General features: G+C 40.2%; 2 protein-coding genes across 2 annotated transcripts in view; both read left to right on the top strand.

Annotated features, from left to right (window-relative positions):
* LOC308084643 (uncharacterized protein) overlaps positions 1-27,923 on the top strand; it is a 157,891-nt gene that overhangs the window by 19,938 nt on the left and 110,030 nt on the right. The window lies entirely within an intron of this gene.
* Positions 4,201-27,060, top strand: LOC308084644 (uncharacterized protein). The gene is made up of 11 exons (XM_080427411.1): positions 4,201-4,264; positions 7,182-7,255; positions 8,411-8,621; positions 10,564-10,698; positions 10,950-11,009; positions 14,809-14,856; positions 15,239-15,286; positions 16,145-16,228; positions 18,151-18,234; positions 23,442-23,528; positions 23,659-27,060. Exons 3-11 carry the CDS (start codon positions 8,451-8,453, stop codon positions 23,659-23,661), a joined length of 720 nt encoding a protein of 239 aa, XP_080283537.1. The 5' UTR covers positions 4,201-4,264; positions 7,182-7,255; positions 8,411-8,450; the 3' UTR covers positions 23,662-27,060.

Here is a 27,923-nt window from a genome sequence, read left to right as displayed (position 1 = left end):
CACAGAGATCTAACGTTCGCTAGCAGGATTGAAGGCAGTGCAGGTTTATATCCACGTTTTGTTGTTCTTACGAGGAGACCCGCTCTTTTTCCTCGTCGACCTGGCCGTCTTCTTCGCCGTTTCCGTGCCATTGTCCCGGCCGGGACAAAGGGGAGCCCTCCCCCCACCCAGCCGAGTGGAGGGTTTTCCGCAAAAAAGTCCGGAAATCTGTGTGTAGTCGCTGTGCTGATGTCCATAAGTGCTTGTCTGTCATAACTCCTCAGACACCCGACGGTGTAGGAAAAAAAGAGAAGGCTAAAAAATACTAAAAAGACGGAAAAGCGTTGCGACGCTACGGAGCGTGTACGAAAGCAGCCGTTCTCCATGGCGCTCCCAGAACCATGTGGTCAGGTAGGACACCTACTGGTTAACAAATGGTATTGCATGAAAGTCAAATGGAAACCATTGTCCTCCTCATTGAGCTTTCTGTTCTAGCTCAACAGTAAAAGGTTTGGCACTCACGTGGGCAACCAGGATTTGACCAGTAGGACATGAAAGTGGATTGCAGCTTTACATAAATACTGAAAATAGATTTTAGTGTAGATTGTGGTTCCAGAGATCAAATGGGGGTCCACAGCCTTATGCATATCAAACTGTAGGTCCTTGAAATTAAAAGGGTTGAGAATCACTGCTGTAAATATCAACCAGCTCACTGCTGGCTGATGTTTTAAAACATTAAAACCTCCACTGTCTTTACAGGATATATTATGCATAACATGTACTATCAAGGAAAGTGCATCCCTTGCCTCTGAATAAAGTGACCCATCCAAGCACTGCTTGACTACATACATAAATGTTGTAAACAGGAATAAAATAATAATATGAATCTTATAGCACATGTTTCACTACAGAATGTCACACAGTAGGATACAGAAATGACCTGGAAAAATAGCTGTTAAAAAAGAAGCTAGTGCATGCAGTAATAAATTCTACCCTGGATTTCAGAATGCTTCAAAATAGAAAAGCATTCATTCTCTATTTTCAGATTCTGCTGCATTCAAACATTACTTTAGAAAAAAATGCTCAAAGTATATTTCAAGTGATAATAGGAATATTTATGCATGTATAAAGTCCCTTTGGAATGAACTATTCAACCATTGGCTTTGATAGAACAATATTTTGGCACAGGACGTTTTGCTGTTCTAGACTCTATACCGTCTCCATGGTCATCCATCATCATGCATGGTCCATAGTCTCCATGATCATAATTGTATCCATCATATTAAATCAGCCTAGTGCAACAACGTTTTTAAATCCTTACTCAAGACTTATTTATTTTCCCTTGAGTGGATTTTGATGTATTTTTTTTTTTACTTTATTATATTATATTTATATTATATTATATTATATTATATTATATTATATTATATTATATTATATTATATTATATTATATATTATATTATATTATATTATATTATATTATAATATTATATTATATTTGATAAAGCTGATAAGAAATTAACTTTATAATAAGATGTAAAAAGATGGTTTGGTACTAAGACCCCCCCAATACCCGTCCAGTCAACACTCAAAGAAATGATAGTCAGACACCTGGTAAGTCAAAAATGATCAGTCTATATTGCCCGAGCGTGTACACAGAGACAGTACAAGTTACAGACAAGAATAATAATCACACTAAAGTTTTAACAACAGACAATGTTATTTATACAGAGTTGGACATCCATGGCATCAGATATAGGTGTTCTCTTCTGATTGGTTGTAAGACCCTCATACGTAGAAGGAAGTCATCAGAATGGACGGCGCCTGCTGTCTTCATAATAAGTTGTTGTTCATCTTATGGTATCCTTGTATACATCTTATGGTTCCATAAACAAGTTATATCCCTTCGATATTATAGGACATGTGGCAGGTTTATCTGTGACAGGGTGACAGCTGACAGAGTAAATTAGTGACGATGTCAGGTCATACAGAGATATAGGTCATTAGGACATTAGATCACACCATTTGACATTAAAGCGCAAAGCGTTGACAAGACATGTTCGGATTGGATGAGAGCGATGGTTACGTCGTCGTCTGATGATGGTAGATGATGGTAGATTATGATGGAGGATGAGGGTGTTACAGTTTATCTCTGGACAACAGCGTCCCCATGTCTGGGTCAACAGGTTTGACATCTGACTCTGACCCACTGGTCAGTGGAGATTTGGTGACACTAAGGGAGACAGCTGTAGAAGAGAATTCTAGATACAGTGTTCTTAAAACAAAAGATTGCCACAGAAAGCCTGTAGCATGAGTTCGACCTTGGCTTGTAGACAGAGAGACTGCTAGTAGAGAGTACAGAGTACTTTTAACATGACTGAGGTATTACAGGCCCATTATGAGACCATAATTAATAGGACATTTTAACCAGGTTAAGGACCCTAGACACATTATGATAATTCAGATAAGAGACCAAAATGACTCTATCAATATTATAATATAATATAATATATATTATATATTATATATATATTATATTATTTATTATTTATTTATTTTTATGTCATTTATGTGCTTAGTTTTTTTTCTTTCTGTGCAGCACTTTGGTCAACAGTTGTTGCTTTTAAATGTGCTATATACTGTACATAAAGTTGAATTTGATCATGCATGGCCACAACACATGCTCTTCATAGAAAATCATTTGGATCTGTTCACTTGATGTAAGTCATCACTTTTGCATGCACCTGAATACTCTGACAATTGTGCATTTGGTGTGCATGCACCTGAAATGGCTGCTCTGCAGAACTGTGGCATTTGCTATGCTGCAGTGATTTGTTTGGGTAACTTGCATCACATATCTATTTCTATCTAACATATCAGTTGACACCACAAACGTCTGAACAAGGAAATTAGACAGATATAATCCTCTCTCATTGCAAACCAAATCAGATTTCTGTGCTGAACAACAGCATGGAGAAAAGTCTACAGATGCTCTTATTTTTCTTTGGTATTTATTATGACCTCTGTGTGCACAGTCAGATAGACCTATGTCCCTGTGGTACTTGGACAAGACACCAGTGGTGGAAAAAGTACTAAATGTTTTTTGTTTAAGTATAAATATCAATATTACATTATTGATACATTGCAGTATCAATACTGCAATGTAGAAATACTCTGTTACAAGTAAAAGTTTGGTAATCAAAATTTACTTGTACAAAACTAAGTACAAAACTATTGGCATATATACTTAAAGTACCAAAAGTAAAAGTACTCAACTAACGCTTCCGGTCTCCTATTGCAGGATAGAGAAAATTACGTCGGTGTCCCTTCCTTATAAATAAACTTCCTTGGGACGCACCAGCGTAAAGCAGGGCTGCCAACACTCCTGGATCCTGCAGGAGTCTCCTGACAAGGAGACAGAACGCAATCTGCGTTTCCGGAGTCCGTCTCCTGACAATCTCCTGGCTTGTCATTTATCCTAAATTCACCAGAACACAGGAAATTACATCTACTATGTTAAAAAGTTTCTGGGGGAGGACCCCCATAGCCCCTGCTTGGGGGGTGTGGTCAGTGCATGCCATCATACAGAGATACTAACTTTTAAGTAACGAATGGATATTATTAAAGATGGGTCTTACATTGCTTCAGTCATCAGATCAATTTATGTAGGCCTACTTTTAGCGTTTTAATGGATGAAATGTATCCATCCTTTTCCAATGATAGTAAAGCAAGCCAGATAAAAGTATCAAACTCACAAAATTCACAAAAACACAGGACATTACATCTACTCTGTTACAAGGTTTCGGTGGGAGGACCCCCAGACCCCTCGATTGGGGAGCCGGGGAGCCCATGAATGATTGTGACTGACTGGGCACTGTCATTACATCTGGTCTAGGGCACAGATGTAATGACTTTTTTTCCAGGTAGCGTGCCTTTGCGTCCGCGTTCAGCTTCTCTCTGTATGGTATCTCTCTGTCACGCACTGCGCGGTCCATCTTCTGTCCTTTACCAATAAATCTGTTGTAGTGTATGCGTTCAGGAGTCAGACTCAGGACACGTGTGAGTAACTGTCAATGTTGTTGATACAGCGGTTGTGATGGAGCCCACCCAAGATGGCCACCGGAACTAGGGAGGGGCTTCTGGGCTCCAGGGACTTAGGCTCCTCCCTACGCCCTTTCCCTATACTAGCGTTCTGGCTGCGCCACTCAGCCACTGAAGTAGACAAGATTGGATTTGTCTGCAGCCGACAGCTCTGAAGTGTGTCATCCTTGTTGGACCAAGAGGTAGAAATCATTAAGTTACTATCATATACTGTATGTATTTTATCAAGTCTGACTTTAGCTTTCGTTTCTATGATAGTCTATGATTGTCTAGCCTGGTTCCACCCCGGTCTTGGAAATCAGAAATCACCTTTCATAAATCAAATCAAATGTAATTTCCGCGACCGGTGTCGTGGTTTACCAGGATTATGATAGCTCGCTTATTGTGCCTCTGTCTATATGAAATCTGCGCGCAAAACAAAATACTTCTCTTGATCGAAGGCTATTTGTCATTTGACACAATTCTGTTTGTAGTTTGACTTGAATGTTGACCCGAAAGTGTGAAGGAACAGATGATGGCTCACTCTCAATGATTATTTAACCGGGAAGGGCTACAAAACACACAGGTATATGCTTCTGTATGATATTCATCAACTGGTTTATGTGGGTAGGCTACGTCTGTCTGTCTCAGAAACTGCTGGAGCTAATCTCAGAAACTAAAATAAATTCACAGAACGCTGTAATTGCGAAATCATTATTATGGACGGTGTCAGATAGCTCTAAGGGCACTGTCTGTCTGGAAGGACTGTCTGCATTTTATTATCTTTTCCGACGAGGAAGTGAAATCTGAGAAAGGCGCATCTCAATTCAGTCTTTCAAGAGGAAAATGCCGCCTCAGAGTCGGAGCCTTCCTCACAGTTGCGATCTCATCCATACAGGAGAGTTTCGTTTCGTTTCTGAGGAGATGAAACTTCCACGGCGATGTGGGTGCGTGTCTGCGTGAGCGCCTGTGTGTCTGTGTGTGCGTGGGGCGTGGGCGTTACATATGGTAGCAGATCGCTCGCTGGCTACACCCCGAACTGTGTGCGCGCGTATTTGCGGGGAGAGACTAGTGGCAGCTGTCAGTGTGCATCAATATGTAGGCAATAGCCAGCCTACACTTTATATATTGACCTAGCCTAAAGATCAAGACTATCGTAGATGTATTTTTTTTATTGATTTTGACATTTTATATCTAAGAGTCTGTGCGCCCTGGACTTTCACCAGTAAAGCCCGTATTTCTTCAAACATGTACACATACAAAATATAAGGTGCTTACCCTGTTGCCCCAAATGTTAACTAGTGGTCCGAAGTCTTTGTGCAATGTATTAGTCCATATTTCTCAATTAAGAAGTGTTTTAATCCAGTCTGTGGCCGAACGCCATTTCCCCCTTGTTTACTTCCTGTTTACATTGAGTGTAATTCTGGCTTTCACCGAAAGCGCCCCCTCACTACCGCCGGGAACGTCCGACAGAATCGGCCACAGACAGGATTAAAACACTTCTTTATTGAAAAATACAGTCATGTGGTGTGCATTCTGCTTGCTTTGCCTGCTATTAAATGCTCTGGCAGATACAAAGTGTCACTGACTTGCATGAAAGTTCACACTTGTTCACATTGGAAGTGTCAAATAGTGATAGTCTATTATATTCGGCTGCACTGCAATTATTAATTAATAATTCCAAATGCATCATACCGACGACGACCGATTTAAATGAAGGGATGTACCACATGCACGCACGCACGCACGCAAGCGCAGCACACACGCATGCACGCGCGCGCACACACACACAAACACACACACACACACACACACACACACACACACACGCACACAGAGCCCACAGAGACGCAAAGACTAATAACCATGCCGTTAATAAAGCCAAGTTACTTTACCTTTATTTGGTGTGAACTGAAGAACGATGTTTCAAACGTTATATTCCCAAAAATAAATATCAATTGAACTGTGTTGTGTAGGCACTTGTATGAGGCTTTTGCTTCAGAGATAAGAAGTAACACAAACTCATTGAACTAATTTTCCACTGTCAGTGAAAGGACAGTGGTTCATTCACAGGTGAAGAAGACCGTTATGCGATGGTTGACGAGATATTAATGTGTGGAGAGTTGGCGCTGCCTGCCATCAAATGATATAACACCGTGATCATTATTGCCGTCACCTGTGTACAACTAACATTAAATAGGCTACATGTCGTCACTGAGAGTAAGAGCAGATTAGAGATTGTGCAACAGGACAGAATGAAGGAGTCCCCCCAGCATGTGATGGTGACTGTGCTTGCGCATGTGTGTGTGCGTGTGTGCGTGCGTGTGTGTGTGTGTGTTCATAGTATATCAGGTGGGCGTTTGATAGGCTACATAATCCTTATCATAAAAGTCGGCTGTTGTCTGTATGGTGCAGTTGAAATTATTAAATAATTGCGGTGCAGCCGAATATAATATATAGACTATTTGACACCCCCAATTCCTAGATATGTAGTGAGACAAAAGTACAATATTTGTCTTTTAAATGTGGCTGGAGAGTAAATCACAAGTATCCTGAAATACAAATACTCAAGTAAAGTACAGAACAGATACTAAGTAAGTAAGTAAGTACTCAAGTAAATGTACTTTGTTACTGTTCACCGCTGATATTAAGCCTAAATATATATACACACACACATGCTGCAGCACATGATATACATATGGATAACATTTAGAAGTTCTGTGTGTAGGAAATTAGAATCATACACAGCACCTTCAAGCACCACATTTGATATGACCAACAATGTAATGTAAGAACATCTATGTTTTTTGTTACCATTGCTGCTATTCTTAATTATTACTTTGTTATTGTATAGTATTACAGCTGCAATGTTGGGGAACTAAAACTCTTGTTTTATTTGTGTTCTGTAACAATTATGTATAATCTTGAAATCTTGAATTTTATAGGCCTTTAAACGGACACAGATCAATTGTGATTCTGTCGAACAAGTTCCTGTAAATAGGATAATTATGGAAGATAAGGGCTGTACAGTGACAGCGCTGCAAGCACCACTCCCTGACTGCTCACTCCATACAGGGTTAAGTTGCTGTTTTGAAGGTGTTCTTTTGTGATTCATTCCAGGAAGGCACTCACGTCAGAAGTCTTCGATATTACCTGCAAATATCTTGTCCTTTTCAAGAGCATTGTGTGAACAGGTGCGTATTTTATTTTTGTTGACATATCTAGAGATATGTTGACATTTGTGGAATTTATAATTTTCTCAATTTCATTCATGAATTGGATGCAAAGTAACAGGCGATCACGGTTTATATATTTCTTGTACTTTTTTTTAAATTGCATGATATTTATGTTTAAAGGAGCACTTTTCAACCTTATCTTCATATAATTAGTCCTTACTAATGCTCATTATAAAAGATGGTACAATTTACATCTACTCACTCTGCATCTCATTAGTGGGCTGCTGTGGACAGTTCAGAAACTAGCCTACCAGTGACATCATCAATGAGGATTCCAAGCTAATAGAAACTCCAGCCTTCCCCTTCCTGAAAAGTTAGCATGCTATAATAGAAGCCATTGTTCTTGCATTAATAAAAAACAAAATAAAAAGTTGGAAATCTTGTCTGAAATGTCCGAACCTGCCTATCGATAATGTCACTGGTAGGCAGGTTTCAACAGCCCTCCTCTGAGACACAAGTAGACAAAAATGGTACCATATTACAGTATATTGAGCATTAGTGAGGACCAATTATATGAAGAGAGGTTGAAATGGTCCTTTAAAGGATCTACACCGTGAATTAAAAATGGTGTATGTCCCTCAAACCTTTTTCAAAAGGTTTGAGCCTAAATCATCACTCAGATATACTCATCCCAAGTCAATTGTCTCTGGCTTATACAGCACTTTCAGCTGCAATACCAAAACGTCCTCTTGGGCAGGGGGGGCTACTGAGCAATTCTGTCTGTTAATAAAAAAAAAATTTAAAAAAAAATTTAAAAAAAGGAAAAATTCTGCATAAAAAGAAGCATCTAAGAAAAATACAAAATCGAAAAAAAAACACTTTGAACATTTTTGAACAATTCCGATTCGGGCACTTTTCATTTAACATTGGGTTTGCCATCATTAATGTTTGTGATGTCAGAAACATTGCCATTCTGAGATCGCCTGTTCAGACACGCCCATTCTGGAAATCCATGAAATGAGAAGGAATGACTGAATTAAAAAAAAACATTTTTTTTTGGGTACAAGAGACACTGGGGACCCCAAAAAATACAAAAAAACAAGAAAAAAGTGATTTTCATGGTGTACACCCTTTAATATTATGACTGCTAACCTGTGTGTTTTTGTTTTGCAGTTTCACCAGTAAACCTAAGATTGCAGATCCTCCTTTCAAAATGAAATCTCCAGTGTGGAGCTATTTTCGTGTTATGAGCAGGGGTGGCTGTACACAAACAGTTTGTCAGATATGTCACAAAGGATTTGTTCGTTCGACGTCAGGCAGCACTTCAAGTATGCTAAGACACATCAAAAGTCGTCATCCTGACTTTGATCTCAGTGACGAACAGGTACAGTAACTTTTATTGGGAGAAAAAAAATTAGAAAAAGTGCTCCTCGGAGCACAGGTCTCCTTCATTGTGGGCCAGCAATGTTCGGAATTCACCAATCAGGATGGAATATGAAAATTCGGACGGATCTGTCTTGATCACTTGACAAAAAAAAAATCTCCTGCCTCTTGGTGGCGCTATAATAGGGCAATGTTAAAAGGGTGGCATTTGTTCCTCAACGTAGTGCCGCTAGTGCGAATGTGCGTTCAAAGTTTCAACGCAATTGGACGCTAAGTTTATGATTTGAGGCATTTTGTTCAAAACGAGCCACTCCTGTAAACTTTAGCTAAATACATCCAATCTTAGCCAATCAGGATGGAATATGAAAAATCTGAAAGACCTGTTTCGTTTTATGACTATAGAGATATTGTGTTAGTGCTGCACGATTAATCAAAAAAAGATCGTGATCTCGATTCAGACACCTATGCGATCTCGATTTTAAATTATGACGATTTTTTTTTCAATTAACTCTCTCAGTGCCAGACCCCGAGTTATCCCGAGTTTTAAGGTTATACCCTCAGTGCCAGAACGAGAAATCCCGAGTTTAAAAAAAATAAAAAAAAGTGTTCAGAACCCAAGATATCATTATCTGAAGATTTGCAGCTCCATCCACTCTTTGCCTATAACTGAAAAAGGCTGTATCTCGCTTCCTAAGCACTTTTTTTTTACTTTGAAAAAAAAAAAAAAAAGTTGGCATGGTTTTTTGGCTTAATATTTTTATATTTACAAGAGAATTGTGTGAGAATCGTGTGAGAATCGTGATCTCAATTCTTATGGAGGAAAATCGTGATTCTCATTTTAGCAAGAATCGTGCAGCCCTATAGATGGGTTTCCGCGCGACGTCATCACAGAGCAGAGTGTGCAATCTGCGCATGCGCGGGGGAGAACGAACCGGAAGCGCCATTCACTCTATTGTTATTTTCGGGATTTAGATAGGCATAATGCTGCTATTATAGGCATAATAGGCATAATGCTGCTATTATATACAAACAGATCCAACTTCCGACAAATCATTTTTATTGAGTAAAGAAGATATTACAAACTGCATCATTTAATCTACTTTCATTAAACCTGGTGAAGACCATTTATTTTCTGAATGTACAATGGCCAGAGCTGCTGCGGGTAATAGCGCCCTCTACAGGCTCATCCCGCCACTGCGCGCGCATCATCCTCTCATGTTTACAAACAGGAAACCCATCTATATTGTGTACCGATTTGCGTGATGTTTGGACACAATCTGAGTACTTTCAAGAAATGTGTTTTGCCAAAATCGGCCTACTGGTGGCGCTATAACAGGCAATGTTATTGACCCGTCTTGTTCTTTTTTGTTCCCCCCTGTAGTTTGACCTTAGTAGGACTATATGATGTTTTCCTATAGAAGAGGGAACTCAGAAATATCATAATATGTTAAAGAGAGGCTTTAGACATGGTCCTAAACATGTGTTAAACCATCCATACCAGTTGATCAATGTATTCTTCTGCATGAATGCTTTACACTCTTATCTTGCCATGAGCCTGATTTGAATCGCTTCTTCTTCACACTTATACGTACACTTACATATGGTTAGTGCATGTATGCTTCGTGTTCATATAAGGAGTTAATAGCACATCTGTCAGAAATATTTATAAAATAAAAAATACATACATACTGTACATATACTGAACTATGTGGAAGAAAAATATATTATATCAAATGGACTGGGTTTTGGGTTTGGACAGGTAAAATGAAGTATTGCTTTGAGTTACTAAAATTTTTAATTTCAAATGCAATGGTAAACCCAATTGTATCTGAACGCTATTTTAATTGTACCAAATGCTACACTGTCTGTAGCCTTTATGTAGAATGATGAATGTATAGTAGGCTACATAATTTATAGCCATGTTTGTTTTGGTCCTGTTATAGGGACTGAAAAAAAACATCCGAAAGTGGTCCAGCGATCTACAGCTTTGTAAGGAGGAACTCCGGGCCAGCAATGAGAAGCGAAAAGTGACAAGGGTCAAACTCAAGAAGCTACGAATGTACACTGTGGCCCTACAGGTGTGTGTGTGTGTGTGTGTGTGTGTGTGTGTGTGTGTGTGTGTGTGTGTGTGTGTGTGTGTGTGTGTGTGTGTGTGTGTGTGTGTGTGTGTGTGTGTGTGTGTGTGTGTGTGTGCGCGCGCGCGGGCTGTCTAATCTCAGAAATAGCTGGGCTAATCAGTACACATTATAGTATTAGTGTGATACAGTATGTTTGACAAAAGTATATACAGTAGACAGTGAATTTACTTTAGCTGTGTTTTTGTTCAAAGGCAGAGAAAACCCAAAAGGAAGAGGAATCCAAAGAGTACAAACAACAGCTGGAAGAAGCAGTAAGTAAACAGGAAATAGCCTACATGTTGTACTGTGGTGTTTTTCATCTTATTATTCAATAAACCTCAAAGACTCTGTAAAGGAAATTCAATAATTTATTAACACATACAGTACATGTTAAAACTGGCTTAAAACATGTTTTGTTCTTTAGTATCACGTAAAGTTGACATGTCAGAGCAGTTAGACATGTTGTTATTGCTGTCATATTTTCCTTTCCAAAAAGACAATACAAAAAAATAATAATAATGCAATAAAAGAAAAAAGAAAACAGTCCAGACAAACAAACATGCATACTATACATGTCAACGTGGAAAGTGAGATAGAAAATAAATGATAAATAAAAAATCCCCCAAAACAAGAATAAATACATAAGATGAGTTATCCAGAAGCAAAAAATGTGTCACAAGGTTATGTAGGTAATACATAGAGTTGTTGCTGTCATACATCACCGTCCATCAATCACATATCTCATTATAGATACACACAGGTTTAGGCAATCATTTGGTCAAAAACATAACAGTTAACCCGTTGGAAGTGCTGTCAGATTCTCAAAGTAGGTGATAAATGGCTGCCAACTAGAAAATAACTCTGTATCTCTTGTGTGCGTGTGCGTGTGCGTGTGTGTGTGTACGCTTGAGTTACTGTCTGTCATGTCTAATCTCAGAAATTGCTGGACTGATCAGCACACATTATGTTTCATATTTATTGTTAATATTATTATAATGATTTTATAATGCAAGTCAAAGGGGCTCCGATCAGGCTAAATCGTGCCCAAATTTGGAGATGACTGACATCATGAATCATCGATACGGCAGAAAGAAATGATAAAAGTAGATGAAATCATAATTACGGCATAGCTCTACCAGAGACACAATGCCTCACTACAAACTGAATCATGCAAACGAAAAAATTCATTCAAAATGTCGCGCCACCGTCTACAGATCTACATACGAGCCACACTGTTATTGACCCGTCTTGTTCTTTTTTTGTTCCACCCATTCTGTAGTGCCCTCTTCCCATAGAACAACACGATCTCATTAGCAAACGTACAATGAAGTAATGACCACACAACGAAAATGTGCATAGATTAAGTTAGGTCGTGAAAAGGTAACATATTTACTGCCAATACTTATATTTGTTACGTGTCCCCAGTATGTGTATTACGTATTCAATAAAAATAAAGCTCCTTTGAATTTAATTGTGACGTGCGACCGTTCTCACTGGTCCACCCGGACGCTCCAGTCGTGCATGTGAGAAAAAGGGTTGTACTTGCGGCATTATCATTGAAATATATTGACCAGACATCCCGCTGTGGCCACGCTTAGCGAGAACAGTCACGCACACAATAATGCGCACACGGAGAGAGGGTGTTAATTACGATTATTATTATGATTCATGTTATAGTGGTGAATGACAATGTAACACTATGACCAGTGTTGGGACTAACACGTTACGTAACGCAACTACTTTTTGCGGTAACTAATAACGTAACGCGTTACCTTTTCCAATTCAGTAACGGCGTTATAGTTACTGTGATTTAAAAAGGTGCGTTACTGCGTTACATTATGTGATCCAACTGAACTGTCTCCCCCGCGGAGCAGCTGTCATCTAAACAGGACAGGCAGGCTTGGATGGATACAGGCTAATTCAAGCGATCCCTCTCAATCTAACTTGAGAAAGTGAAAGTGGCCAGAGAGAGAGGAGTAATGATTGGTTAACAGGGGGTAAAATGTCAGCCTAAGCCAATCAGAGACAGAGTTGGGCGGGTCTTGCCATACACAGACCCTCCCTTGCTAACACACACACACACACACACACACACACACACACACACACACACACACACACACACACACACACACACACACACACACACACACACACGGCAACACACCCACCACCACAACCGCACACACACAGTCTCAGCTGAGTGACAGCGTAGCGTTAGTTTGCAGCTTAATATTATGTAATAATGGTTATATTGCAGAAATATAACCATTATTTAGAATGTGTGGGGATAAAGGGAGCTAAAAACATTGCAGTGACAGAAAACATTGTCCACATCGAGTAACAGCAATGCTAATCTCCTGAAGCACCTAACTAAAGTACATGGGGTTATAAAAACTAGTCGCCAAAGAAGACTCCACCGGCAGTGATCTAGATGGAGCTACAGCTACTCCATCCATCTAAACAGCCAAAAAACGCCACGATTTTAAAATCGCCACAGCATGTCACCCAGACTCAACTAAACAGATTGATTGGCAGGTATGTTGTTGAGGAGGACATGCTTCCCATCGCAACGGTTGAGTTTGTTGCCTTCAGAGAACTAGTCAGCAAAATAGCAGTGAAAGCAGCAGGGCCACTACAGTGCAGAAAGACGTTTAATTGTTCCACTACATTTCATAATGACTACAATGGTCTTTTCTCTCACTGTGCCACAGAGCAACACTAAAACTCTCTCTCTCTGTGTGTGTGTGTGTGTGTGTGTGTGTGTGTGTGTGTGTGTGTGTGTGTGTGTGTGTGTGTGTGTGTGTGTGTGTGTGTGTGTAATACAGTACACTGGCATAAGTGTGAGAGGTTTTTTATTTTAAAAAAAAGAAAAAAGGTTTTGTCAGTTAAATTAAGGCCACTCACATCTATATGCAAATGACATCAAATTCATTCAAACTGATAACTGACTGGGGAGGGAGTGTGGGAGATAGGTGGGTTATTGTATTGCTCTGAGTGTAATGAATGATCATTACATCCTGATGTGAAAGAAAATATTTCTAAAGAAGAAGAAACAAATAAACGTGTTTATGTATAGCCTATCAAAATCATTTGGAAATAATATATATATTTTTATTTTATTTTATAAATGTTTTCTTCTTTTTTTAAAAAAGTAAAGTAAAGTAACTAGTTACTAGTTACTTTCATAATTGAGTAACGAAATAAAGTAACTAATTACGTTTTTGGAGCAGTAACTAATAACTATAACTAGTTACTTTTTAAAAGTAACTTGCCCAACACTGACTATGACTCTTACATTTTGCAGTCGAGACCAGGCTGCATAAAAGAGTGCAGCTCAGAAATATCATATTGTCGCTGTCGGGCAGAAACCAGCCATCTCAAATTTTCAACTTTTTTAAAATAAATCAGTGCTATTGAACACCCTTTACGACGTGTGGGTTTTACAAATATTGAACCAATGAAAAGTATTAAAAAGCACTTCTTACTAAACCTCCTAACGCCATTGGGTCCTCAAAACTGTCTGTCAAACCACCTACTGTATCTCCAATTTAGATAGTATTTTTTTCCATCATTGATTAAAATGAAGAAGTCAGACGGGGGGGAAAATCTCCAATTTAATGGTCAAAAACCTCCTAACCCCACTTGAGCTGTATTAGGGTAAAGTGATGACTCACCATATACTCCGCCCATTTGTGCCCAGCTAGATGTTTTTTTGCCATTAATCCTACAGTTTTTGTCCAAAACTTCACACAAATCGGTACACATATCCCTGGAGTCATGTGATCACAATGTATCAGTCAGATATGTTATATCCCATTCCAATTGAATATGATTGACTTTCAAAATGTGCCAGCCCTGGGTAACCAACCTGCAATCCTATATTCAATAGTTTGTATCTGAATGCTATTCGAAATGACCAAATGCTGTTTGTAGTATTGTGTAATTTATGTAATTATATTTATGCAATTATATTTTAATTATGTAATGTAATTTATTTACATACTATATGTTTGCTTTGATCCTCTTTGATGTGTTTGCAAACACATGTAACCATGTGTTTGCAAACAGTTGGCTGATAGTGAGGACCGTCTCCGCGCCAAAGACCAGCAGACAACGGTATGCTTCTGTAGACATCATTATTGTCATTATATTTTGGCTATGTACAGTAAGAGGCTAGCCTTAGTGTGTGTGTGTGTGTGTGTGTGTGTGTGTGTGTGTGTGTGTGTGTGTGTGTGTGTGTGTGTGTGTGTGTGTGTGTGTGTGTGTGTGTGTGTGTGTGTGTGTGTGTGTGTGTGTGTGTGTGTGTGTGTGTGTGTGTGAGTGATGTGGTGGATGTTCAGAACTCTGTTAGCATAACCTCAGAAACAAAGACACATGAAAACATATTTTCCTAAGACAGCATAGTGCATAGTATTCTAAGTGATTAGTGACTGGCAGGTTTGACCAAAGTATATCCAGTAGACAGTGAATTTACTTCAAGCTTTATTTTTGTTCAAAGGCAGAGAAAATCAAAAAGGAAGAGGAATTCAAACAGCTGGAAGATGCAGTAAGTAAACAGGAAATAGAAGATGCAGTAAGTAAACAGGAAATAGCCTACATGTTGTACTGTGGTGCTTTTCATCTTATTATTCGATTAACCTCAAAGGCCCTGTAAAGGAAATTCAATCATTTATTAACACATTACTGTATACAGTACAAACTGGCTGAAAACACATTTTACTGAATTGAGGAATGCTTAAACTGTTTTAGTTTAATTAAGGTGAATTATACAACGATAATTCACGTTCTTGACCTTGACCTTTGACAACCAAATTGCACCATAGGTCAGATCAGTGGCGATTTTATAGGGGGGACAGGGGGACACTTGGCCCTGATTGGCCATCCTAGTTCTAATTTATTGATTAATGAATAAAAATACAAATAAAATATATATGTATATTTATTTTTCCCGATGTATTCATTGATTCATCTGGCTATTTAGTTCTCAAATGGATTTGTCATTTGCATACAAGTTGCATTAGGCATTGTAGATTGTGTATGAAATGAAAGCAGGGCCGGATACAGGAATTTTTTATTGGGGGGGAAATAGGAAATACCGAGGGGGCGTGGATTTTTTTTTCTGTTTTTTCCGCCTACTTCCTGCCTGCTTCTTTTGGGCTTGTTTTCCTAGGCTTCTTTCTCTCGCAATATCTGGCAACACTGTCCATGGCAAATCAGGGCGGAGAATTATTTGAATTGTGCAATGATGCATGATGGAATATGATTACTTTGATTATGGTAAGCTCACATTTCATATCACACACACCATAAATGTAACTTTCACAAGCCCCCCCCAAAAATATATATTAAAAAAAGCCTTTGTGTAGAATTGATGTACGCTAATGTTTGTTTTGATCCTGTATAGAGACTGGAAAAGGATAAAACCATCCGGGAATTGAGGGCCACAGTTGCTGAGCACAAACGCTACGGATGGAAAGATTGCAGAAAGGTAGGGGGAAAAACAACCTATCCCACCATCAGATGCCCTTAAGATCATGCAACACACAAGATTTTTACACTCAAGAACAAAAAGGTGAAGTGCATACCGTCAATGACATTCTCCTGCACCCACGACCCAACACACCACCAGGCAAACACAAGGCAGCCATCTACTCCACTGATGGCCGTGCACAGCTAGCTCCCTATTAATCAGCCAGCAGCTGGATGTCTCAGCTGTCCTGAATGGGGTTATTAGGGGGCGTCACATAACTAGCGAACCCAGAAAAAGCTCAACCCACTATTATTTGTTATTACAATTTTATAATGGAAGTCAAAGGGACTTGGATCAGGCTGAATCGTGCCCAATTTGGTGATGACTGACATCATGAATATGCCATCATCGATACGCCAGAAATAAATTATGAAAGCTAGATGAAATCATCTGTATTGTCATTTCAGCATGGCTCTACCAGAGGCATTGTGCTACAAGACAATGCTTCACTACAAATTGAATTATGCAAAGCGTAGAAATATACATTCAGAATGTCGTGTCAACCGTCAGTCCATACAGTATTTGGACAGACTGATGTCATCATCAATATGATGTCAGATCTACATAAGCTTACTCCGCGGGAGGCGGTTTTTCACACCCAGGCCAGCCGGGGAACAACGGACAGACTCGGTATAGATCTACAGTACAAGCACTGGCCAGCGAAAGCCGCCTGTGTACACTTTGAAAAGCGCTGTGACCGGCCACTGTGGGGCAGATTATGTAGTAGCACACTAGCATTGCGTCACTTGCTAACTAACGCCTATTATGCTAAAGCTATACAAGCACACATACATGAGATTTACAATGTTTTTGAAGGCCTGCAGACAATCTTACGACAGCTCATGACATTGTTTCTGTATATCCTGTTCAATGAAATGACTGACCGTCAGACTATTTGGTAAAAAAAAAACTATTCATTAAATGGACAGGAACTTGGATTTGGACAGGTGAAATGAAGTACAGTATTGCTTTGAGTATGAATTAGATTACTAAAATGTTTTATTTCAAATGCAATCCTTAACCTAAATGTACCTGAACGCTATTTTAATTGTACTAAATTCTGCACTGTATGTAGCCTTTATGTAGAGTTAACCTAACCTGAGGCCGATTCTACAAATGTCTTCTAAATCCTTAACAGTTTTCTGAAAAACTTGTTGGTGTATCAATCAATGGTGCTCAAACCTTTTCACGTCAAGCCCCCCAAAATGATATGTATTTGGCCCCAGACCCCCCATCTCAAAGATATTTTGTTCCTGGGACCCCCAGAAGCAAAGATTTGAGTGAAAACTGATATATCTTATATGAATATGACAAAGATGCTGTCCCGGTTTTAATGGGTTAACACATTTACCGCCGGGCCCGTAGTTCTACGGGCCGTTAAATCCAACGGTTAAGCGCCAATCCCGTAGCCTACGGGCTGTGGTGCTTTTTCCTTTTTTTCGAATTTTTTTTTTTTTTTAATTTTCTAGGGGGACCATTTTCAGTGTAACACCACCCGATCGGACCGGAAGTGCGATCACGTTTTTTGTTTCCCGTCTGTCTCCATTCTAAGTCGTACACATAAACCCCTGTAAAAGCTGTACAGGACATGTAGTTTTTCATCCTCGCATTTCCCATGTTAACTTAAACGATCAGAACTCAAACATGGCGGCTCCGTTTGACACGCGGTCTCGACGAGTAGACACCAGGACATGTGCCCGTTGTTTACAAACATTGGATCGGGCAATCTAAAGGATTTTAACGGGGCCTATGGCGACCTGAAAAAAACAAAAAACAACAATAAAACCTTGGCACTGGTGAGTACATTATGAGATTAGCCCTTGGCGGTGGATGTGTTAATGTACATGCTGTATGTCCATGTCTGTGTTGATCCTGTATAGGGACAGGAAAAGGATGGAATCATCCAGACTTTGAAGAGACAGTTGTCGGCTTTCCAGACCAAACACAGGGAGCTACAAGACAAGGTACGCTTCTCTAGTCAATGTTTTATACTGTGGCTCTGTAAGAGGCTAGTCGTCTATGACGCGTTATTATGGATCCCACCGCAGTTCTAGGCAAACCCCGCCACCACTGCTCAGAAGCCCTGGTGATGCAAGCAAACCCCGCCCGTATGTTTTCCACCAGTATGTTTGGATATTTAATCTATTCACTCCGGCCACCTCCATTCAGAACGTCACGTTTTTTATTACAAATTACAGTTTAAAATTGATCTCAGTGAGGAATCTCCTGTATTGACCGCGATAAAGCTAACACAGTTGAGGTCGCTCCACTGATTGAGGTAGCTCCACTGATCACGTTCAACCCAGATTTGGCACAAACAAGGGGTTAAATTCGTTCTCCTGCTATGCCACAAAAATGCGGAATGCCCTACCGAAAGCTGTGAAGGAGTGTAAAACTGTACTCTCCTTCAAAACTGCCCTAAAAGAGTACCTACTGGTGGCTTAAAAATTCAAAACTGGCTCCTGTAACCCCCCCCCCCACTATATATAATACTGTATATCTGTCTGTCATCTGTTGGCCTGTTCTTATTAATATTAATCAGATTTGAGAAGGAAGCAGATCTTGCATCCTCAATTTTGTGATTAAAAGCAGACAGAAGTTCCTTCATGAGGGTGAAGTGAACTGTCTCCTTGGACTTTTTCCACCGCCACTCTACCTTTCTACATTCGCTTTTTAAGCTGCGGATGTCATCATGTATCCATGACCATGGGGATGAGTTAACGGCACCAGCATATTTCTTTTTTGTTTTGAGGGGGGCAACTAAAACTAGGGCAGACAAACATACATTGGCCGGGTTTCCCAAACGAATTTCAGCTTGTGCGTAGGCTAGAAGCTGCGTAAGAGCCTCCACGCAGCTGCGCTGTAGCAAACCTGCTACGCACTATCTTCATTAGTAGCAGCTGGTTGTGCCCTACGTGCCATCTAAACTGGCTTCGGGAGACACCATCGTCGTAGGTTCTCGAGTGCACGGCGTTACGTGTATGCTAAACTAAATTCGGGAGACAGCATGCACGTAAGACCTCCTGGACGAAGCCTACGTAAACTACGTAGTGCTGTCCTACGCTACACAGCAGTTTAAACACCCTTTGCGAATATATACAGTGAAATGGATCATAAAAATACCAGAGCCAACTGTCAGATGTCGTGAAGCAGTCCACTCCAAATACAACTTTTGAATAATATATTTATGAATTAAATTACAGCGGTGAGGTGACATCTGCAAGGTAAATAAAACACTAAAGTGTCCCCATTATTCAAGTAAATTAAATATACTTAAAATACCAAAAGTAAAGCTATGCAGAATGTCCCATTTCCCAAATTTAATATGTAATAAAATCTTTTGAAAATAGCAGATCTACAAGCTTGTGAAGCGTTGTGAGCTTGTAGATGTGCTATTTTCAAAAGATTTTTTAACCATTCATAAACATGGCGAGCGCAACAGCTGTCACTTTGTGAGAGGAACTGGGGACTTTCATCATAACGTTTAACTATAAAACTTCGAAATTAAGGAAACATGCTCAGCATCATTTATATACCTTTAGTTAACTTGGCTTATGCTTAATATTTTTATCAGATGATCGGATCATCCGTGAGAGTACAATTTGGAAACTTCGGGTTCATGCATAAAGGACGAAGCAGCGCAGCTGCTCGCCCTACCCAAAAGAACAGATCTGCAAGCTATCGACACGGCATGTCGCAGTGCGTTGACAGCTTGTCTGTTTTTTTGGGTAGGCATCACACGTTACGCACACGATGGTGTTTCCTGAAGCCAGTTTAGATAGCACGTAGGGCACAACCAGCTGCTACTAATGAGGGTAGAGCGTAGGTTTCGCCGAGTCCCAGCTGTGTAGGAGGCTCTTACACAAGCTGCGTAGGCTACGCATGACCTGAAATCGCAGGCTCTTACGTGCCTGCTAAGGTACTGCGCAGCCTGTGTGGACGCACGTAAGACCCGTCGTAGGACCTGCACAGCATCTCTACGCAGCATTTCTACGAATCTCTTTGGGAAACGCGGCCATTTTCTGTCTGAGAATATATATTATATGTGTGTGTATATACTGTATATATACACACACACACACACATAATATATATAGTTAGCCCATCCATCCATCCATATATATGTATATTACTTTATGGACAAAATTGCAAATTTTACATCGAGGGGCCCACTCTTATGTGCCCACTTGTATCCTGTGCATCTTAATATGGAGAACACAACCTTATTCTAAATAAAATAAATTATGAAAGCTAGATGAAATCATCTGTATTGTCATTTCAGCATGGCTCTACCAGAGGCATTGTGCTACAACACAATGCCTCACTACAAATTGAATTATGCAAAGCGTAGAAATATACATTCAGAATGTCGTGTCAACCGTCAGTCCATACAGTATTTGGACAGACTGATGTCATCACCACCAGGCAAGGGCAGAAATTAGCAATTTATAAATTCACTGCACTGCCATATCGAAATCTGTGACCGTCCCTCCAGAGCATGGGAATTTAGGCAGAAATAGCGGACGATGGGAAAAGAAGGCAGTCCTTTAACCATTCAGTTTACAGTTTAGGCATTTAGCAGACGCTCTTAATCCAGAGCAATTTACAGTAAGCAAGGACACAAGATAATACATCATAATGCATCAATAATACATCAAATGCATAGAAATAGTAAATAATAAAGTAATACATAAGTAAACCAATAATCTAATAATAACTAATACATACGTAAAGCAAGAACCTATCATCAGCCTGTACATTGAAACTATACACATTATAGGATGCCAGTTCAACAATGACCTGGCATCTGTCTACATAACATGCTATCTAAGTTACATTTTAGCCATTGCATAATCCTGCAAGGTCGTCAAGGCTAGGGCAAGTGCTACGGGCTGAGGTGGAATCTGAAGAGGTGAGTCTTCAGATTACGGCAGAAGATTGGGAGTGAGTCTGCAGTTCTAATTGCAATGGGGAGTTCATTCCAATTGTAACAGGGCGGTATAAATTAATGTATAGCCAACTACGCCACCTAGGGAATTGCACCCTAGGAAATAGTTTGTAGGAACTTAAATGAATAAACTTCCTCCCACAGTTTGTTTACAATAAATGATAAAGGCAGAAACAAGTGTTTAGCAGAAAGTACAAAAATCTTTATTTTACTTGGCAGAGTAAGCAGCTTATTTCAGGTGCATAAGTCTCATCAACAATAAAAGGCGAATGCAATAATAGGATAAGGGTAATAACAATGAAGGATTAACTATCAGATATACTGTGCTATATGGGCCAGTGCTGGGGGAAAAGGGAGGGAGATGGGCAGGCCGACCGACCCAGGGTATGGGGCACCACAATTTATCACAGCATCAAACCATTACATTACATTACATTACGGTCATTTAGCAGACGGTTTTATCCAAGGCGACTTACAATAAGTGCATTCAACAAAGGTAGGGAACAAAACTACTAATCACCAGAAGTATTAAGTGCATTCTCTTCTAAAACAAGCAACTAAGAGTATACCTAGCGCTAAAGTAAAAGTGCAATATATCAGCTACCTCAAAGCAAACCACAAAGAGGAGGGATTGCCACAACCACTGGGCGGCCGTCACCTGTTGCTATGCACCATGGATCCCCAGCACCAGACCTGTAATGCAAACAGCAATTAATATCTTGCAGTGAAATAATTATAACGACATATGGTAATTCAAGTAGTATAGAGCCAATGATGCTGTCTGTTATGGGCCTATTTTCATTTTTTAACATTCTCAATCTAATCTTAAAAAATGTTCTTGAATAATTTTGGTGACTCATAAAGGGTCGGGATGACATGCTCATTAATATGTTGCAGGAGATTTGTGGCACCTTTGCATCAAACTTGTGACACTGCATTCCTTTCAATCCTGCCACCTTCATGCACATAACTGTGGTTTCACACTCAAGTCTTTTTTTTGTATTGTTCCACTGCATACTTTCTCACGACTACAGCACCTGTTCACCATAATGGAAAACTATTGAAGCTACGTTGACAAACAAAAAACTAGTTTAGCTGGTAGAACGTCCTGTCACCTCCTGTCCTCCAGTAACACTGTCCTCTGAAAATCCATCTGTCTATACTGTAATAATCTCTCAAGAACAGATTCTGCACTGCGTGAGAATCTGTCGTGAAGGCTCGTCGTAACATGTACACACTGGGCTACAAGTGGGCGTGCCTTCAGATCAGGAAGCAGGCCGCGCTTTACCCAATCAAATGTAGTGGGCGGGATTCACATGTCCGTCGATCTTTCCCCCTCGAAACAAACCGAAACTAATTTAACAATAGCGTCCGCGGAGCAGACAAAACCACGGAAATATATTCACATTTTAACTTACTCTTTCATCATAGAAACAAGTGGGCTTATAACCAAAACGATCCATGTTCTCTGGGAGAAGTGGTGTTAGTGTTCCGTGTAGAAATATTGTTAGTGGGAATGAAAACATAGTCGCACCAACCGGAAGTGATGCGCTGAAGGCGCATCACAAACACCGGTTTCCCTGTGCTCTGGTGTTACGTTATCGTCCCCCCAGAGCCAACAGACATAGAACAAACAGCAGAGGGCGCTGTTTTTCATTTTCAGTTGGCGATGGGTTCCCAGATTGATACTGTAATAACCTGAAGTATAATACACACCCTTTGTTCACCTTTGCAGCTAAGTGGCCCTTTTGCTCCTGCAATGTAAGATGGAAGCACTGTCTGTACTGATAAGACCCAATTATTGAAATCCCAAAAATCCCAATGGAATATACTTGGTTGGACCATGCCACATGTAATGCCTGTCTCAGGACTGCCACCTGCCAGTATACAGTGGATAGCCTGTCTCCAGGTTTTCGAAAGTGTAACTAAACACTTTAAGTCTGACATCCCAATTTTGGGCATGCCATTTTAGACTAAAAAGAAAAGAGAATTGCTGATCTACAAGCTCACAACATGCCGTGATGTGTTGTGAGCTTGTAGCTTTGTTTCCTAAAAAAATATTTAGATTTATTGGCTCGTTTTAAAATGTGTAGCGCAGTGGAATAGAGTAGACACTATGAGTCCATAGTACTGTATACATTTGGGGCTAGGCCTTTGTATGTGAAAGTATACATTGCTGGTTAATGTATACTGTATGTCCATGTCTGTTTTGATCCTGTATAGGAACAGGAAAAGGATGAAACCATCCAGACATTGATGAGACGGTTGTCCGGCTTGGCCCCCTTGGAGAAGGCTGTCCAGACCTACATGGTATGCTTCTCTAGTCATAATGTTTTACACTGTGGTTCTGTAATAGGCTAGCCATCTATGAGAGGGTCTGTAGCTCTACCAGAGATCGTTTTTCCTAAAACACAATGCCTTACTACTGTCTTATTAACAGTAGGCTCCCAGGGCTGCCAACACTCCTGGATCCTGCATGAGTCTCCTGGTTTTTGACCACCTCTCCTGACACTCTTCTGGATCGTCATTTCTTCTGGTTTTCTACTGGATTTGGTATCAAACTCCCAAATTTCACCAAAACACAGGAAATTACAACTACTATGTTAAAAAGTTTCTGGGGGAGGACCCTCAGACCCCCCGGTTCGGGGGTGTGGTCAGTGCATGCCATCATACAGAGATATTAACTTTTAAGTAACGAATGGTTATTATTGTCTTTCGGCCTGGCGAGAGAGTATGTTTTGCCCCCTGTCCGTCCGTCCGTGTGTCCGTCATTCTGTCTGTGTACAGCTAATCTCCGGCACCGTTGGCTTGCTCGCAGCGAACCTGTGCACACACACTCCCTGGATGCCACAGCAGAACCTCTGCCCCAATTTTTTTACATGGGCCTTTTTTTGTGCAAAACATATTTTTTGACAGTACTCCTACAGATTTTGTCCAAAAATCCCGCAAATCGGTACACAGTATCTCTATAGTCATTAAACGGAACAGGTCTTTCAGATTTTTCATATTCCATCCTGATTGGCTAAAAATGGCTTCCAAAGTTTGCAGGAGTGCTCCGTTTTGAACAAAAGGCCTCAAATCATGAACACAGCATGCAATTTCCTTGAAATTGTGCACGCATATTTCCACTATGCCAAGAAAGAAATGCCACTTGAAAATGTTCAAATCAGCCTCATGGTGGCGCTATAACAGGCCGATTCGTGTTTTTACCTATAACTGCACCGATCTGTGTAAAACTTTGTAAGCGCACTCCCTAGAGGTCAAGGAAAAACCCTTGCCCTGCATTTTTCACATCTGCCTTTTATAGCGCCACCAGGAGGCCGACTTATGTAAAACAATTAATTTTACATTACTCCTTCCGATTTTATCCAAATTTCACGCAAATCGGTACACATGATCTCTATAGTCATGTGATCAAGACTGATGTGTTTGATTTTTCATATTCCATCCTGATTGACTAAGATTGACATCTAAAGTTTGCAGTAGTGGCTTGTTTTGAACAAAATGCCGCAAATCTTGAACGCAGCGTCCGATTGTGGTCAAACCTTGCACGCACATTCACACTATGTTGAGGAGCAAATGTCACCCTTTTAACATTGGCCTGTTATAGCGCCACCAGCAGTTATAATTTAGCAAAACAATTTTTTTTAACAAAATGCCTCAAATCATGAATGCAGTGTCTGATTGCCGTGCAAGGCCTAAGAAGAAATGGCACCCTTTTCACATTGGCCTATTATAGCGCCACCAGGAGGACACAATAACCTACCTGACCTGGCAGAGACCTGTGCTCCGAGGAGCACTTTTTCTAGTTGTCTCCGCCAGGCCGAAAGGCATGGCGAGAGAGTATGTTTTACCCCCTGTCCGTCCGTCCGTGTGTCCGTCCGTCCGTCCGTCCGTCCGTCCGTCCGTCCGTGTGTCATTCTGTCTTGACAGCTAATCTCCGGCACCGTTGGCTTGATCGCAGCCAAACTGTGCACACACACTCCCTGGATGCAAGAGCAGAACCTCTGCCCCACTTTTTTCACATAGGCCTGTTATAGCGCCACCAGGAGGCCGCTTTGTGCAAAACATATTTTTTGACAGTACTCCGACAGATTTTGCCCAAAAATCATGCAAATCGGTACACAGTATCTCTATAGTAATTAAACGAAACAGCTCTTTCAAATTTTTCATATTCCATCTTGATTGGCTAAAAATGGCTTCCAAAGTGCTCCGTTTTGAACAAAATGCCTCAAATTATGAACACAGCATGCAATTTCCATGACATTTTGCACGCACATTCCCATTAGGCCGAGGAAGAAATGCCACTTGAAAATGTTCAAATCAGCCTCATGGTGGTGCTAAAACAGGCCCCTTTGTGCTTTTACCTATAACTGCACCGATCTGTGTAAAACTCTGTATGCGCACTCCCTAGAGGTCAAGGAAAAACCTTTGCCCTGCATTTTTCACTTCTGCCTTTTATAGCGCCACCAGGAGGCAGACTTATGTAAAACATATTTCTTTAACATATCACTCCTTCCGATTTTATCCAAATTTCACGCAAATCGGTACACATGATCTCTATAGTCATGTGATCAAGCCGGATCTGTTTCATTTTTCATATTCCATCCTGATTGGCTAAGATTCACATCTAAAGTTTGCAGTAGTGGCTTGTTTTGAACAAAATGCCACAAATCATGAACGCAGCGTCCGATTGCGGTCAAACTTTGCACGCACATTCACACTATGTTGAGGAACAAATGCTACCCTTTTAACATTGGCCTGTTATAGCGCCGCCAGCAGGTCTAATTTAGCAAAAAAAAAAAATTTTACAAAATGCCTAAAATCATGAATGCAGTGTCCTATTGCCATGCAAGGCCTAAAAAGAAATGGCACCCTTTTCACATTGGCCTATTATAGCGCCACCAGGAGGCCACAATAACCTACCTGACCTGGCGGAGACCTGTGCTCCGAGGAGCACTTTTTCTAGTTAAAGATGGGTCTTACATTGCTTCAGTCATCAAATCAATTTCTGTAGGCCTACCTTTTAATGGATGAAATTGTACCCATTATTTTCCAATGCTAGTAAAGCAAGCCTGATAAAAATATCAAACTCACAAAATTCACCAAAAACACAGGAAATTGCATCTACTCTGTTAAAAAAATTCTGACCCCCCGATAGCCACGCCCCCAACCAATCTCCTGGATTCTGACAGTCCAATGTTGACAGCCCTGGGCTCCTGCCCTATAGGCCTCAGGGCTCGGCAAGGCTTACTTTCTATTAAGGGAAGGCTCATTTTGAAATATAAGTAACAACATAAATGTTAATTGCACCATAACTTAACCAAAAAAAATATGCCCCTTCAAAGCAACATGCAGGACACTCCATGCAGGCAACAATCTTGAATCATCCCATTTAAAGCATTCAAAAGGCATGCAGAGCACATGTATCCACCAGGGGGCAGAAGACATGTAGCAAATACAATGGGTTTTTCATAAAAGTATTTGTGCTAATGCTCTAGAGGGCTTAGAACTGTATCAAATAATTGATCAATTTATCAATTTATTCTGCATAAATGCTTTGCAACTTCATGTTTTGTGGTTCGTTCATGCATTCTTAGTTAATCACACATCTGTCAAAAAGAAAATCTACATACAAAACACACACACACACACACACACTAGGGCTTTCACCAACAAGTCGACTAGTCGACTAGTATAACCACTAGTCGACTCTGTTGGTACTAGTCGAATAGTTGAAATAGTTTTTTTTTTTTTAATGCCATAGTAATGGCCCATCTTACTATTATTATTATCCTCCTGACTTGCTTTTTTATCAAAAGGGGGTCAAAAGTATGCCCAATAAAAGCCTATTATTGGGCAATGGGGATCCTTGGAGACGCTGCTGTGGTGCTGTGCTGCTGTGCCAGAAGCGCTTCCCTTAAAACGCCATAAAAATAAGGGCAGGAGGATAATAATAATAGTAATATACTGTAGTAGTAGGATGGCATTAAAACAATGCCCCCCCCCTAAAAAAATAAAATAAAGTAAATTTCGACTAGTCGACTAGTCGACTACTACTTGGTCAAATGAGTCGACTAGTAAAATCATTAGTTGTGAATGCCCTAACACACACACACACACACACACACACACACACACACACACGCACACACTAAAGTGAACTCTGCAGACTATTTGGTAAAACATTTAATTCACTAAATGGACAGGGATTTGGACAGGCAAAATGAAGAATTGCTTTGAGTATGAATTGGCCTTGGGTTATCAAAATGTTTTGTTTCAAATACAATCCTAAACTCAATTGTAGCTGAACGGTGAATGCTATTTTTATTGTACCTAATGTTGTACCGTATGCATGCCTCAAGCAGGCCTCAGAGGTATTGAGGAGTGGTGAGTGACGGAGAAGGAGGAGATAAGACATAAGACCAGCAGCCTACACATCGGACGCCAGAGGTAGCAAGAGAGAAGAAGCTGGGAGAAGTAATTAAGAGAGCTATTCTGATGTGTATGAAATATAATCTAAGCTATTCAATCACTAATGTGATGTATTATTGTGATTTACTTTAATTGTTTGTGTTGTGTGTATTGTCACTAGTTATAGATGTAATGCATGTCTATGTTATGGTAAACAATGGTAGGGATTCACAAACATATTTAGAGAGAGTCACTCAGTCATTTCAAAACATGTTGTGTATGACAGAACCT

The sequence above is a fragment of the Gymnoscopelus braueri genome (genome assembly GCF_963280865.1).
Source record: "Gymnoscopelus braueri genome assembly, chromosome: 4".
NCBI lineage: Eukaryota > Metazoa > Chordata > Actinopteri > Myctophiformes > Myctophidae > Gymnoscopelus > Gymnoscopelus braueri.
This window is presented reverse-complemented; position numbering and strand designations above follow the sequence as displayed.

Bases quoted from the DNA above. Each gene is read 5' to 3' on its own strand.
- LOC308084644 (XM_080427411.1), top strand. From the start codon at position 8,451: ATGAAATCTCCAGTGTGGAGCTATTTTCGTGTTATGAGCAGGGGTGGC. The intron at 10,699-10,949 runs GTGTGTGTGTGT...TTTTGTTCAAAG, and splicing joins TGTACACTGTGGCCCTACAG to GCAGAGAAAACCCAAAAGGA. The intron at 11,010-14,808 runs GTAAGTAAACAG...GTTTGCAAACAG, and splicing joins AACAACAGCTGGAAGAAGCA to TTGGCTGATAGTGAGGACCG.